This window comes from Furipterus horrens, unplaced genomic scaffold, assembly GCF_987537825.1.
Source record: "Furipterus horrens unplaced genomic scaffold, mFurHor1.1.pri manual_scaffold_3, whole genome shotgun sequence".
Taxonomy (NCBI): Eukaryota; Metazoa; Chordata; class Mammalia; order Chiroptera; family Furipteridae; genus Furipterus; species Furipterus horrens.
In genome coordinates, this window is record NW_028327173.1 from 154,546,338 (window position 1) to 154,561,703 (window position 15,366).

The window sequence follows — 15,366 nt, forward strand, 5'->3', positions numbered from 1 at the left end:
TACCTTTAACACTATATTATTGGATGGCATAAGATTGATTTTAAATTATAGCAAGTTTTTAAATCCTCCAAATGGCATCACTATTCTAATTTTCCTTGACATTACAAAATTAAGCCTTTTCAAATCTTATCTAGTGATTCAAAGAAAAGTATACAAAATTTTTGAACTGGCTGATCCATGCCATGAAGAGCACACATTAACTAGAAGATACATAGCAAAATTTAATGATCTTGAGTTAAAAAGAACCCCTGATATGCTTACACTAGAAAAAAATTTCTGATTAATCTACATTAAGGAAGTTCTTACACATCATTCTTACTTATAATTTTATCAACACAAATATAGGATGCTGCTGGAGTGGGGGAGTTGGGATGGGGACACCTAATGCAAAAACAAAACAGGTAAAACCTCCAAAAAAGGAAAGGAGAAAAAATATTGATTTTGGTCAAAGACCTTGAACTTCAAGTTCTGACCTAATATCATCTTTTGTTCTAAGTAAATAGATAGTATTCTTCAACACTTTTGAAACAAAATTGTTGAAGGCCAAATTATATTAAATGTTAGATCAAAAGGCTAATAAAAAGGTAGACAATATAAATCTGATCAAACCCAAAAGTACTTTAATATGGTAATAGTTACTAGCTACAATTTATGGAGTAAGTATCCAGGTCAGATATCAGGGGAAAAAAAAAAATTCCTTATTTTTTTGTTACATATTTCAGTTTAAAATGCTTATCTTCTTCAAGATGTTATAATCCCACGTAAAGAATAAAACTCCCATCTTTACTAAGTTTTGTATGCTCAAGTTTCACTTTAAAGGCCTAAATCAAACAAACACTTTTCAGGTTTTTTTTATAGTAGTACTAAAATAACAATATTATTTTTAAAAAGCAGCCTTGGTAAATAAATGGTTTGAGTATCTGAGTCCCTTAAAAAAGTAAGGGAATCCATCAGGCAGGCAAATGCATTTTTATCTTATGGACTAAACCGACTAAATTCTCTCCCAATATATTTTGCTTCACATGCTGATACCCTCAACCTCATCTGTCCCCCCAAACAAAAGCGTACTCACCTGTGTTTACTGAACAATCAATCATAAAGCCTTTAAGAAAATCTAACAATTTTTACCATCATGGATATTTTAACTATCCATAGCAGCTGTTTTTCCATCTGCAACACACCGATGGTTTACTATAATAACGCCAAGTATAATTCTGCCCACAGTGTAGCTCATTCATAATAGCTTCACTAAAACCATAACCCCTGATGTGAAGTCAGATTCAGTACTCTTTAAAGACACTTATTAACCTTTAGTTAGAAAGGACTCACATAATGAAAGCAATACTTTTACATACAGTCACCTCATCTTAAAAAAAAAAGTAATGCTACATTAAAATGTGGAGAAAAATATTTAATCGACAATTTAAAAATTAATGTCAGAGCTAGAATGAATAATGGAAACCCAGCTTTTGTAGCAGACAGAAATCTATGTGTGGCAGCCCAAGTTTGCTATGGAGTGAGTTTATCCAGGTTTAGGAATAAAAAGGAGATAAACACATTACAATCTGATGTAAACTACTTGTTTTTACAGTTTTCACAAAAGAGTAAAGACTTAACCAGCAATTTAAGTGCTAAGAATTTGCCAATTTTTTACTTGTCTTCAATTTATATTTGATAAGCAATCTCTATGACTGCAACTCTACAAGGTTTGATGCAGAAGAACATAGAAAATGTTTAAATGAAAAAATAATATTGTTTAGTCAGGCTGTTAAGATATATCAAAACCTGTGTTCTAGGACAAATGTGGCAAATGACTTAAAAAAAGATCAAACCTGTATCTAGGGAATATTAAACAAAACCTTTGTGATATGTACAATTACACTGAAGAGTATGATATAACTGGATAATGTTATACATTTAGCCCAGTTCCCTAAAGAATAACAAGTGTATGCTTTCCCTCTAGAAATGGGAAAATTCACTACTGAACATGGCAAAGGTATCACGGGGGGACTGGGCGTTTAATAGTTAGAAAATCATGTCATTCAATCTTTTGAATTCAGATTCCATCAACTCAGAGAGTTAAACAGGGTTAAGCAGGGCTTTTTTCCCCTAGTTACCACATATATATTTGAATACAGGCACAGAAACTTGTCATTTTTATTTGGGTAACAAAGGGTCTCCAAATTATACTAGAAAAGATATCCTAATTATTATCACTCATGTAAAAAAAATTTAGCACACTTTTCACAATTTATGTAAAAGAGAAGAAAATACACGTAATTTTACATCTTAAACTTTTTTATTCCCTACGGAAGACATTAACTTTGTCTTCTGTTTTCTTTGTTCTCTACAATTTCCAACTTGTACCTGTTATTTAATACTGCTTTAATCTGAAGACATTAACTGATTGCTTTCCTAAGTCTAAGGATTATATAGTTTTAGTATAAATATATATCACATATTTTCGTAAAATTTTGACAAAACCAAATAAGCATGCCTTGTTTTAAGTCCATGCTCCCTCCACTGTTTATAAAATCTGATTTAATGATCAAAAATTCTTGGTTGTCATTCTTCAGTTACAACAAACAGTCTTCCTTCTGAATTGCCACTCACTTCTTTTTACATAATAACAAGCAATAGAAAAACCAAAGAAATTATCTTAATCTTAGTTCTTCCTTTTGACACTATAAAATAAGGTGAATTTATTTTTTCCATGAAAACAAATACATCCCAAACTCAATACATTCAAATGAGCTGCGTCTCCTTTAAGGTAGTCACCTCGGAAAGTGGCAGTTCATTTTCTTAATTATGTTACCACTGCTCAAAATACCTTACAAACTCTTTCGGGATTGCCTCCAAAGTCAGCTGCATACTTTCTATGATTACCTCAAAGATTTATTTAATTTTTGGGAACTGTGAAAAGCCATTTGGTGCCAAATAATAACTATAAGACAATCAAGCTTGGTAGTACTTTTCTTTTAAAACAATGTGTAATCATGAAGTTAATTGTGTGACTTAAATCAGCTATGAATGCAATTCTAAAAGAGCAAAACCCAAGATTTTGAGCAATGGTAAATTGCTGGAATTAGGAAATAATTTTCCAGCATAATCACTATGCAGGGTAACATTCATTTAGCTGTCTATGTTCTGGCATATTTGTTTAAAGTGAACATTCTGAGAGTTAGAATTTATTATTTTCAAAAGGAATATCATTCTTAAAAAAATTTATTCCTTTAAAGCATTACTGTTAAAAGTAATATGCAGGTGCTTTGTTAGAAACTATTTCTACTTACTTTATCAATAAAGACTCATTTTAAAAACCTGGAAGCAAATATTTGCTTCCAGGCTTTTAAAAATTAACTGAAGATAAAATTTGAAATTACTAAGGTACTAAAAAACAAAACAAAAACCCCAAGTGTAATAAAAACACATCAAGAACCAAACTACAATTTCTGAGCTGCACTGTTTATTTTGCTGCTTGAAACCTAAGTGACAGTATGCCACTATAATTATGGGGTTTCATCTAAACCTTTACTACACTGCAGGTACAGAAATATATGGACACATTTGTGGAGAACTGACATTTTGCAAAATGCAGCAAACATTTTAATTTATACATGAGAAAAGGAAGTGTTCAAAAGGGTACGCATTTCAAGTTATTGCAGGTTGTTTGTGAGAGAATTTCTGTAGGTAAAACATGTTTAAATTTAACCAACAGTAGCGTGTCAGTGTATTTAAAATCATGACAAAAATCTTCTCTCTGGTCATGTTGCCCATGACAAATTACTATGATGTTGTATGCTTAGGGCAAGATGTCAATACAGCATAAATCCCATGGCATTTTGGTTTTCTTCTGGAGATTAAAGCTGTTTTTCTTGGGATAAATGCAGCAGCAAAACACAAACCAGTTGATCAAAAAAAGCACTTCTGCCATAACTCCAATAATTTTCAGGGCACATCAACCGACAGTAGTTTTGCCATTCCCAGTTCTTTTTTAAGAATTACATCTCTGCACTGTTGCCGTAAGTACGTCTGTAGAAGCCTGTTCTCTGTTAAGCCAGTTTACTGACTACAGCCTGGTTGAGAGAATTTAGTTGGTTGGTCCATTTATCTAGTGCAGTATATCGGGCTCCACCCCTCTTCTGATGATCCAGTTCAAGGAGTTGGTTGACTTGATCAATTCGGCCATGAATAGTGCTGGAAATAAATAAAAGAAGACATGTCTACAAACTATTTTCACTAAGCATATCTGCTAGACTAATATTTCATTGACAGTCGCAATATCAATAAATGCAAAAGAAAAACTGCTGCCTACATTAAATGAGTTCAGGATTAATTATAGCATTCATTACCTTATTGAAACTCTAGAAAGAAACCAGATTTCAGCTACCTGTCATCAATTTCAGGAAAGAACCAACAAGCATAGATTTATGCAATCAATTAAGAGTAAATGTAATTTGTGAAGCTTTAAACACACTTAAAAAAAAAAAAATTTCAAAACTACTATATACCATACCTCATACATGAAAAACTACTACTCATTAAATAATTCTCTAGTTGTATATGGGTCACATACTGAATGAGAAATCCTTCTGAAAAACCATTTAGAATTTTTTCAGAGACCATGTGCTTAATATCCTCATTCATTTGTAAAAAACCATCACACATACAAATATATCTCTTTTGACAGAAAGTCATAGCCAAAGGGTCCTTTTTATGAAAAATCAAGAATTCACTTGCTTTCTTTGCTATCATTTAAACTTTATGGTCCTAAATATTTTGTGGTAAAAAAAAAGCTAAATACTTACTTATCCAATATGCACTGCACCAGCAAGCTCTCCACATCAGCTACATCTATGTTTAACTCCTACGATAAAAGACTCATTATAATCTATTAACTTTTTTTAAAGTCATCATTTTACATAAAAATTATTTTGATTTTAAATTAATTTTCACCACTTAAAAAAAATTAGTGAAGAGAAAATTTACAAATTTCATTATCATTTCAAAATATTTCTGAGAACACAGATATGCTAAAATTTAACTTTGTGACATTTAAAGTATATTTTTACCACAATTTTATTATAGTTGGGGTTAACCCTTTGTTAGTTACATGTTAGCCTCCCTCTCCTGTATAATTTTCTCTGAGGCTTAGAGAATCTTTAAAAAAAAATGTAATAGTCCTTATTTCTCTTTCCTGTTAACTCAATTTATACCAAAAAAAACATAGAAAAATTCACATTAAAAGCAAAGCTTTTAAGTTATGCTGCATTAAGAAATGTAATGCTACAAAATGTTATCAAGTTAGAATTACTCTTCTAAATGGAAGACAGGTGTATACTGCTTTTATAACTACATATTATAAATATTAAAATCCATGAATATAAGTACCTTAGAAATAAAAGGAATATGTATTCTTGTGTAAGGCTTAATTAATTTTATGAGCACTTGTGTTCTGATGTTTCGCAAAAGCTCTGAAAGAAAAGACAAAAATTAAGAAAATACATTTGCATTTAGTAGTCTGTATATCTTTATGAATCATGTACTTTTAAACCATATTAATTAACTTTATCATCTCAAAATATATCCTTCTGTCTGGCAAGGACATAGGTATTTGGATCTAAGAATATGTGGGTCCAACAGAAGCATATTATGATTAGAGGCTTCTCCCATCTGTTTTTGTTACTACCTCCCTAATTTTGCTCATGTGTGGTACTACCTAAAATATCTCCCTGCATCTCAATAATACTTCACTGCTCATTTTCTCTATAGTTAACATCTTTCAAGAAGCTGATTTACACCAGCCAAGTTCCTTACTTTATATGTTCTCTCATAAAACTTAATAGTATTATATTTTATACAGTGGATAAAGTGCCTTTTCCGAAAAGACTAGATTGAAGTTCATGCATAAGGCTTCTACATTTTTCTATATCCCCAAAGTACAGTATCACCATAGGTTCACAGAAGAACTTTAAAAATGTCTGTTGAATGAAAGAGAAAAGGAAGGTTGGGAACAAAAAACATTATTTCCAAAGCAGTCTTTGGATTTTCCTGATGCACCTGGAATTTTCAAGTATTTAAATAAGTAGTTCCAAACGGTCATTAAAAAACCCTCAAATAGCTCCATAACAGGTGGAAACATTGGAGGTATAAAAGACGCCTCAGAACAAAGGAATGTTTTTCTTCTCTGTGAATCCCATAGAACTTATTAAAAATCTCATATACTTACAATAACAATGTTAGTCTTCCTTTCAAAGAAAACGCATTTCAGTATTATCTACAACAGGTTGTTTTCAAAGCTCTTGTTACTTGTCAAAATATAAATCTTAAAAATTAACTTTAGCCCTGGCTGGTGTGCCTCAGTAGATTGGGTGCTGGCCTGCCAAACCAAGGGGTTGCCAATTTGATTCCCGGTCAGGACACATGCCTGGGTTGCAGCCCAGATCCCCGGTTGGGGGCATGTGAGAGGCAACCACATATTGATGTTTTTCTACATATCTTTCTCCCTCCTTCCCCTCTCTCTAAAAATAAATAAATAAAAATTAAAAAAACAAAAAAAATAAAACCACATTAACTTTGAATCTAACCATCAGTAAAAAACATGCAACAATATCTAAATTAGGTAAACGTGACAGCCAATGATATCCATTCTTATATGAAATCGTCATCGTGGAAGTACCTGATTATGTTAATAACATGGAACTGGCTAATGATTTCTTTATAACACCTTTATCATCTTAGGAAGTATCCTATACCATGACAATGTTTACAAGCATTTCTATACTTTGCAACAGACAGAAGTGTTACAGCTTAATTCTATGCAGCTCCATTAAGCACTATTAGACAGTAACAAAGAAAGTACTAGAATTCAGGTAGTCAAAAGAATATACCTTCGATGTGTTCCCTTATGAAAGGATCATCCATGATGTTGCTGTGATTTGTTTTCAGAATCTTTTCAAATTCAGTGATGTCATTATTCTGATAGGCACTAACAGAAAAAAAAAAAAGCATATATTGTCAAATGTGATAAAGTCATGTATTAAGAGTCTTTTTCAATTTTTATATGCAAGAACCTAAATCATATATTATAGTTTTGGTCATAGCAATCAGAGTTAAACACACAGACATCCTTATGCAAATAAAATGAATATCTTTTAACGCTTTCAATTTTTTAAAAGAAAGATGAAATCTTTTGGGGTTATATGTTTATATATAGCTAATTAAAATCTTCTCAAAATCTTGGTATTATTAGAAATTGACAATAGTTCAATGAGTGCTTAATGCTTTCAAATTAAACTGTGAATTTAATACCTAAGAAACCAAGTTTCACGCATACTACTGTATGGAGGAGTTTGGCCTTGTCTTCCAAATACAACAGTATATCCTCTCTGAAGCTTATTCAGAAATGCAGCTTCCTAATTTTTTTCTTCTAGAAAGCTACCAGCAACTGCCGAAACTTTCCAAAGGGATCATTTGATTCTCAATTCTTTAGTGGAAAATTCCACTTAGCTATACAGCAGAAAATTATATCAGTGGTAGATCATTAGTGCCAAATGGAACACACACACATAGTAGTGATGCACCCTGCTGCAGAAGGCCAAAGGCTGATTTATGTTCATGATTCTCTGAGGTATCTAGTCCTGAAATAATGCTGCCAGGCCCTATGCGAATTGCTAAAGGTGCTGAGAAGGAAGAAGCCAACCTTCTGGATATGGCACCACTGTCTGCTTTATATGTAAGACATATCATCAGCCATTCTGCACGCCCTCTGTTGTGCTTCCATCTGTTGGGTCGCAATGTAACTTCATGTTAGGGACAGGTGATTCAAGTGCTTCAACAGGAATTATTTTCCTCTAGTCTGCTGGCAACTGACTAGGAAGATAAAATTAGGAAGCATTACTTTCTTACCTACTCCAAATATACTATTATAATATACTACAGGAGGATATATTCAAGTAGGGAAAACACTTGCACACACGTTCTTTTAACCAAGAGATCTCTTCCACTATTTAAATGAATTAAAAAAAAATCTTATACAAAACATGGGACACTACAGACCACTTTTTCGGTTCAAAAATTTACCATTAAAGTAAGTTTCCAAGCTCCAAAATAGAGGCTTTACTGAAGTAAATTCTAAAATAGATTAAATATACAAATATAGCTATCGCTTTGTAAAGCTCTGATAAATCAGTTCTTTAATCTATTTTAATGGAATTAACCAATTTAATTTAGATAAAAATATTAAGGTAGGGCAAAGCTTTCCCTGAATATTTCTTTAAGAGTTTTAAAAGTTTAATCTGTTGCATTAGCAAGTGAACTTTAAAAACAATTTTAAAAATGTATTATAAGGTTAATTAATTTCTAACAAAATCACCTCTTAATTAATATGGCCAAATATAGATGGAATAAACTATTTGAAATAAAGATAGAGAAATTTCCTTTTATAACTAAAATCAACTTGATTCAACAAATATTTATTAAGACAGACTAAAGAAATACACAATAAATTGATTTTTTTTAATGCTGCAATTTAGGGTTTTTATCCCCTAACCATTCTTAGTTCCTTTAAAATAAAATCATTTTTACAGGTTAAATTAAGGTTTCCCCCCAAATGAAAACCTAGTAACTAATAAAAAGTATAGCCAAGTAAAAACAAAGTAAATGAGAACATTTCACATAAGCACTTAAACAATATAATGAAATAGTTATTTTTCCCAAGTATATAAAATTTATATGTAGGTGACTGAATTTAGTCTAACAGTATTTTTTTTTAAATGAAAAAGACCATTAAGAGAATGTCTAGTCATCTAAATTACCTACGTATGTCTGCAAAAATACCCTGCCTTATGTCTCCTGACTTCATTCTTCATACCTCAGTAAACTAAGTTGTATAATCTAAGACAAAGTACTTGAAACCTAGTACATTTCTCATACTTTTCTACAAAGAAAGCCCATTAAAGCTTTGGCTCTATTTATTCCTGGCACAGAGGAAAATTATTCTTGCTCTCTGATTTCTTTGGCAAAAACAGACCTATTTCCTCTAGGCTTCTGCTTGGCTTTATCTTCTATAATTTTGTTTAATATTAATTATGGTTAGTTTTTCAGTTGCTAGACACCATTAGTCATATATATTTCCACAGAAGCTATTAATAATTCTTTAGGTATCTTACCAGTATAACTTCCTCTGTTCCTCATCTCAGAAAATTACCTGAGATAAACTTTTAAAAAATGATTTATCTTGTCAATTGAGAAAATACATGAGTAAAGTAACTGTCTTACTGAAACTTCTTGACTTATGTGAACCAGTTCATAATTTCGTTTGGGACTAAGGCAGGTAGAAATGGTAAACATTATGAAATTGTTTTAAAATATCTACAGTCAGTTTTCTTACTGAAAAATAGCATGCATACAGGTGGGAAAAGCAGTGAATACTTTATAAAATCTCATGCCTAACATAAATAGCATAATAAATGACTTAAGATAAAAATTTCACAAACTTTGGTATATTTCAACCCAGAAAACAAAAGCATAATTGTTGAGAATTAACTGAATTCTGAGAAGTTCTCTCCTCTCTCTCCTCTTTATTCACTGCTTTAAAGAAATTTACCTTAACTGAAACATAAAATCTTACCTTACTAAATTCGTCATTGCGAGAATTTCTGGGTCATTTTTGTACGGTTTGGCCTAAATACAGTAAAAAAGAATTAACTATGTATATGAACAAAGTTTATTTCCATGAAAGATGGCTGACAGAAATTAATGCACATACCTCCTGTGAGTCAAATGGATTTATTCCCGATTTCATTAGCATGTTTGCTAAAACCAAATATTTTAAGCAAGTGGTTCGTCTTGGACTTCCTGATTCATCATAATTCTTGAAGGCTTCGAAAAAATCAGTGTGTGCCTTTTCAAATTCACCTTCTCTCAAGTGCATTTTACCACCGCATTCTATAAATAAAACAGGAGCAAAGAGGACCTTTACAGTTCTGTCATAACAAGACTGAGCACTTTATAAATATCAAATGTAAATTATTTCAATGGTTTCCAGTCTTTTAATTCTGTAACAAGAGCAGTACTAGCCCCAGGGTACACACTTCAGCTCTAAAAAGCAAGCTCTTCATTAAACATTAGTCAAGCGAGCATTTGCTCAATTGAAACAGAAAGTAACTTTATATACGTCATTATAATTCTCGAATTATGATAACTTTTCTATTAATATCTTCACTGATATAAATTTTACAGGGGAAAAATTCATCCTAATTTCTAAGACTATCACTTTATTGACTTCACTACTTTGCCAATTACTTTCACTAATACAGAAACAGTCATTCAGTTATATGCAATGACACCTTGATATCTTCCACAACATGGCCCACTCTTTCCAAATCACTTGCCTCTGATGACACCCATGATCAGTGGATGAGGAATGGCAGACTTGATGTGAAGTGACTGTTCATAGAGTGCTTTAAGTTTTTTGTTATTTTTCTGTGCTGTGTACATTTGAATTTCCAAAGCATATATTTCTAATAACTGTGTACCCTTTTTCAGGTCATCTTCTCCATCATCAGTCTAGGAAAGCAAATAATAAACTTTATTCAAGACAGAAATCAGAGTCAGCCTAGTAATTTTTATTTGAGTTAGCACAAGAACCTTCTAAGTTTCTAATTCTCTGTGAAAATGCACTAAAAATTAATTGGGACCTAGAGTCCTATGAACACTACCTTTTAATGGCAAAAAAGGAACCCACACATCTCTTGTACTTTTTAGTCATTCAATAAAAGTTCACAATCTAGTAGATTAATCTGCCAAGAGATAAATTACATTATAAATGATAATGATTCTGGTTTAAGCATGAACAAAGTACCCAGAAGAATGGAAGAGAAAGGGACTAACTCTCCTGGGATATGCCAAAGGAATAATATGGTGACATTTGAGTTCAGCTTTGAAAGATGACCATCAGCCACAAAATGCAGGCCATGGAAAACAGGATATGTTCAATTGTCAGATAATTATAAAGCACCAACTTAAACAAAGCCAAAATTTATTGGGTTGGCCAAAAAGTTCATCTGGTTTTATCCCGTAAGATGGCTCTAATAGCATTTAGTTGTCTTTAACTTCATTTGAAACAATTTTGTGAGATTGTACTGTGACAGCTGTCACATCAACATGCATTTAAGAAGAAGTTATCAAAATTGATGAATTTTTGTGTATTTTAATATTGAAGATTGCAGGACACATGCAACATTTTTGGCATATTATACTTTATTATTTCAAGAAAGGTAATGCAACTGAAATGCAAAAGGATTTGTGCAGTGTATGGAGAAGGTGCTATGTGACTATCGAATGGTCAGAAGTGGTTTGCAAAGTTTTGTGCTGGAGATTTCTCGCTGGACAATGCTGCACAGTAGGATAGACCAGTTGAAGTTGATAGCGATCAAATCGAGACATGAACTGAGAACAGTCAGTGTTATACCACATGGGAGATAGCTGACAAACTCAAAATATCCAAATCAAAAAGTTACTGGTGAAAATGAAAGATGTGTCTTTTACAGAAAAAACTAACCAGACTTTTTGGCCAACCCAGTATTATTTATTTGGTTTTTCAACTTAAAACTTTTGTTTAGTTATTCACTAATGAATTACGACAGAGTAAAAAAAGACAATGTGTACATTCAGATTATCATGCATCTCTCCTGCTGTGTTATTTACAATCCAGACCGCATTTTCCTTATGCTCTAAAATAAACCAAGCAGACTTTTCATATTCCTTATGTATACACTGACAGACCCTCCTTCCATTCAGATATGGCTTCTCCACAATTTCCATTTCATGTGAAACTGAACTCACAATTGTTTATGCATCAGACTAAGTTCTCCTAAGAATGTGTAGATAAAAAATACGTCATAAATGACTGATCCACTTTGTAAAGCAAAACAACTATGAAATACAAACATTTTTCTTGTTTTTAAAAACTAAAAAAGCAAAACAAATAAATAAAAATATCTGTAGGTGATTAATTTAGAACACTTTTCTCATCAACTTTTCCCCCATTCCCAAAAATAATATATATAATTAAAATAATAGTACATGGTTTTGGAAGAGATTAAACGTTTTACAACAGTATTTCTACATAAAATTTAAACTAATATCAAATGACTTATTGATCAAGACAAAAAAAGGAAATATAAAACTATAGCCCATAGCTAAAAAGTTAGAGGCACATGGTCTAGACCATATGACTACTGAAATTTAAATTAATTAATGAAATATAACACTCAGCACCTGTCACACTAGTCACATTTCAAATGCCTACGGACATGCAGCTATTGCTACCATATCAGAGAGCACAGATACAGAGTATTTCTAGCATCACATGAACTTCTACTGGACCTTACTGTTATAGGGGATTCATATATTATAAACTAGAATATAAAATATCTTTATTACATATGTCTACAATATCCTTACTGATTTTCACAGGGTGCATAATTAAATAAGAAGGGCTTATTCTCAGTATTAATGATTGGCCTGTTCATTTATTAATACTTATGCCTCATCCCACAAACGTAAGGACTGAAATTAGGTTTAAAGTAGGAAAAAATGTAATACTCAGAAAAAATGAGGCCCTGGCCAAGTAGCTCAGTTGGTTAGAGCATCGAACCAATATGCCAAGGTTGTGGGTTCGATCCCCTGTCAAGGCATATAAGGATGAACTAATGAATGCATAAATAAGTGGGACAACAAATCGATGTTTCCTTCTCTCTCTCTCCCCTTCCAAAAATCAGTAAATAAAAATATTTATAAATAAATAAATAGGAAAAAAATGAGCTTTTTGGTAACCTATTTTCCAAATTTTATTTTTGGATGATGCTTGAATGAAAACATATCTAAGCAATGTTCTGAATACAAATTTTTCTTATGCTTTTTTATTATGAAGAAATGTTAATGAAAAATTAAGGGAATGTTACCTGGCAGGACTGATGTAACTGGCGTAAAATTTTTTGAAGCTTTCCATATTCCTCCCGTTCTAAATACAACTTCCCAAGCTGTAAAAAAAAGAAACATTCAAATCAAAAGATTTCAAGAGGACTAAGTATGCATTGTTAGGAGAGTTTACTAAGGACACCCGCCCACTCTTCAAAAGAAAAATAATGTAAGTAATTATAATTGTTACCTTTGTGTTTGTTTTAAACCACAGTCTATCATTCTTAGCATCTTTTAAAGCTTCCAGTGTTGTTTCATAAAATTCCTGCAGTAAATCCATCTGACATAAAAAATCAGAATTCTATAATTGTAAACAGCAAATTTGTACCTGTTAATAAAGTTAATTTGAGCAAACTAAAAGTGCATCTTTGAACTTTAATACACATTAGGATACACTATCATCTGTATCTTACCAAATGTCTGCAACAGTCCACAAAATACATAATACAGACCAAATTTACAAAAGGTGTGAAGATCTGATTTTATTTGAGTTTAAAAAAATAAAATCCAGAAAATATCTAATGCTCTAATGGTATAGGTTTATCCTTTCCAATGTAATAACTCACTTTATATTTTAATGGAAGTACATGACTCATACATAGAACTAGTTGTACTGTTATTAATAGTGTTATCTTATACACTCAACTCTTATTTGGTATGTATTATGTGGCAAATACTATCTCTACTTAATAGGATCAAAAAGTAACAGGGCCATGAGAACAGCAAAGTTTGATACTTTCAGAAAAGTTGCCTATTTATTCATGACTACTGACTGACGGCGTACTGAATAGTCAAATGCTGCCCACTCAGTATCTATTCTTACTTTCAAAAGATAAGTAGCTTACACAGAATAGCTTGAATCAACACACGATCCTGAAGTTTTATAATTATGTAGTCCCCCCCCCACACACACATCTGGCATAACATTTAGTGTAACAAAAATGTTTTGATACTTGTCTGTAGAACTCAGAGAACATTTTCCTACATAAGACAAGCCTCTTGATATATAACACTTCTAGAATTAGTGCTGTTAAGTGCTAATGTTCTAACAAAACATGTAAGTTTATCCTCTTCTACTTCTATCACATATATTTTACATAAACAGAATAAAAATAGTAAACTGCCTCAAGAAATTACAATAACATCTATTAGAAAAGATGGCATGAAACAGGCTGATTCTGTGATGAACATTTTTTATTATGAGTATAAAAAGTATCAAATGTTCTGAGAAATACTGAATGATACAGAGAATACTTCTTGTGCTCGAATACCAGTGTAAGAAAGCTGAAACTTAAGACTATGTGCTTAAAGGAACATGAACAAACGATCCAGTTAAAAGTTACCTTAGCAATAAAAATCACCATTGCTTTTCTTAATAACCAAAATCTAGAATAACGAAAGCTCTATCATCCCCAGTGATCACTGTGGTTTCTTTATCATCAGCCCTTTCTTTCATCATCCATCATCCACGCATTCTTTATAGAAGCAAGTTTTGAACAAATTCCTAATGAGTAATGCCAAGCACTAACTATATGAGTACAGATTCTCCCCTCAAGGATCTTACAAATCACCTATGATTCACTGTGAAGTATTTAAATAGCTCAGTCTGGCTAGCTCAAGTGGTGAGAGTTTAGAAGGAACTGTGATAGTAACTGTTAATGGGAATTGAATACAAGCTGGTAAAAACTGTGTGAAGATTAGGTCAGTATCTGAAACATTACTTAAATAAATTAAACTAAAATTAATACCATTTAATATTGCATAATTACTACTATACTCAAGAAAACAGTATACATTATTTTGAAAGTATACTAATAACTGGAATAAATGCTTAAACAGAATGTCCAGGCCTTAAAAAAAATGAAAAAACTCACCAAGTCCTTAATATAAATACTAAACATATTGATAGGCACCAAAAGGAAAACCAGAATCTAACCTGTTTAGAAGTGGAGATATAATCAAGAATAGAATTAATGGATTTTTCAGAATAATTTCTTGTGACTGCACTTCGAATATAGGTCAATAGTTGTTTATATCTGTTCATCATTTCTGGAAAGTTTGTCTGTAAGGGAAGCAAAATGCATTATTAGGTATAGACATTTATGCACTAAAATATGTATACATGATTAAAATTATAGTGCACATTACAGAATAACTGAAAAATAATAGTTTTCTGTAAAGAAACTATGACAGAAACACTATAAAACATTTTAACTTAAATTTGAATTACTCAGATACATGAATCAACTTTATGAAGTTAGCATATGAAAATGTACAACTTCTAGAGGTTTTCCAAATTTCAGATACTGTTCCTCATTGCACAACATATCTAAGTCATAAAAACTACTGAAATATTCAGAAATCAAAGAATGTAAGTAAATC

General features: G+C 31.8%; 1 protein-coding gene across 2 annotated transcripts in view; it reads right to left on the reverse strand.

Moving 5' to 3' along the window:
• Window positions 1–1,396: 1,396 nt before the first annotated feature.
• COPS2 (COP9 signalosome subunit 2) overlaps window positions 1,397–15,366 on the reverse strand; it is a 28,700-nt gene continuing 14,730 nt past the window's right edge. Inside the window, exons 4-13 of one of the 2 annotated variants that reach the window (XM_090270577.1) lie at window positions 14,921–15,046; window positions 13,175–13,264; window positions 12,969–13,046; window positions 10,395–10,569; window positions 9,770–9,948; window positions 9,632–9,684; window positions 6,891–6,988; window positions 5,392–5,474; window positions 4,809–4,867; window positions 1,397–4,197 (exon numbers count right to left, since the gene is read on the reverse strand). In XM_090270577.1, coding sequence (XP_090126703.1) covers window positions 4,053–4,197; window positions 4,809–4,867; window positions 5,392–5,474; window positions 6,891–6,988; window positions 9,632–9,684; window positions 9,770–9,948; window positions 10,395–10,569; window positions 12,969–13,046; window positions 13,175–13,264; window positions 14,921–15,046 — 1,086 coding nt within the window. In that variant the 3' untranslated portion in view covers window positions 1,397–4,052. Of the gene's footprint in view, window positions 4,198–4,808; window positions 4,868–5,391; window positions 5,475–6,890; window positions 6,989–9,631; window positions 9,685–9,769; window positions 9,949–10,394; window positions 10,570–12,968; window positions 13,047–13,174; window positions 13,286–14,920; window positions 15,047–15,366 lie in introns of both variants that reach the window. The other variant, XM_090270576.1, reaches the window with a different exon arrangement.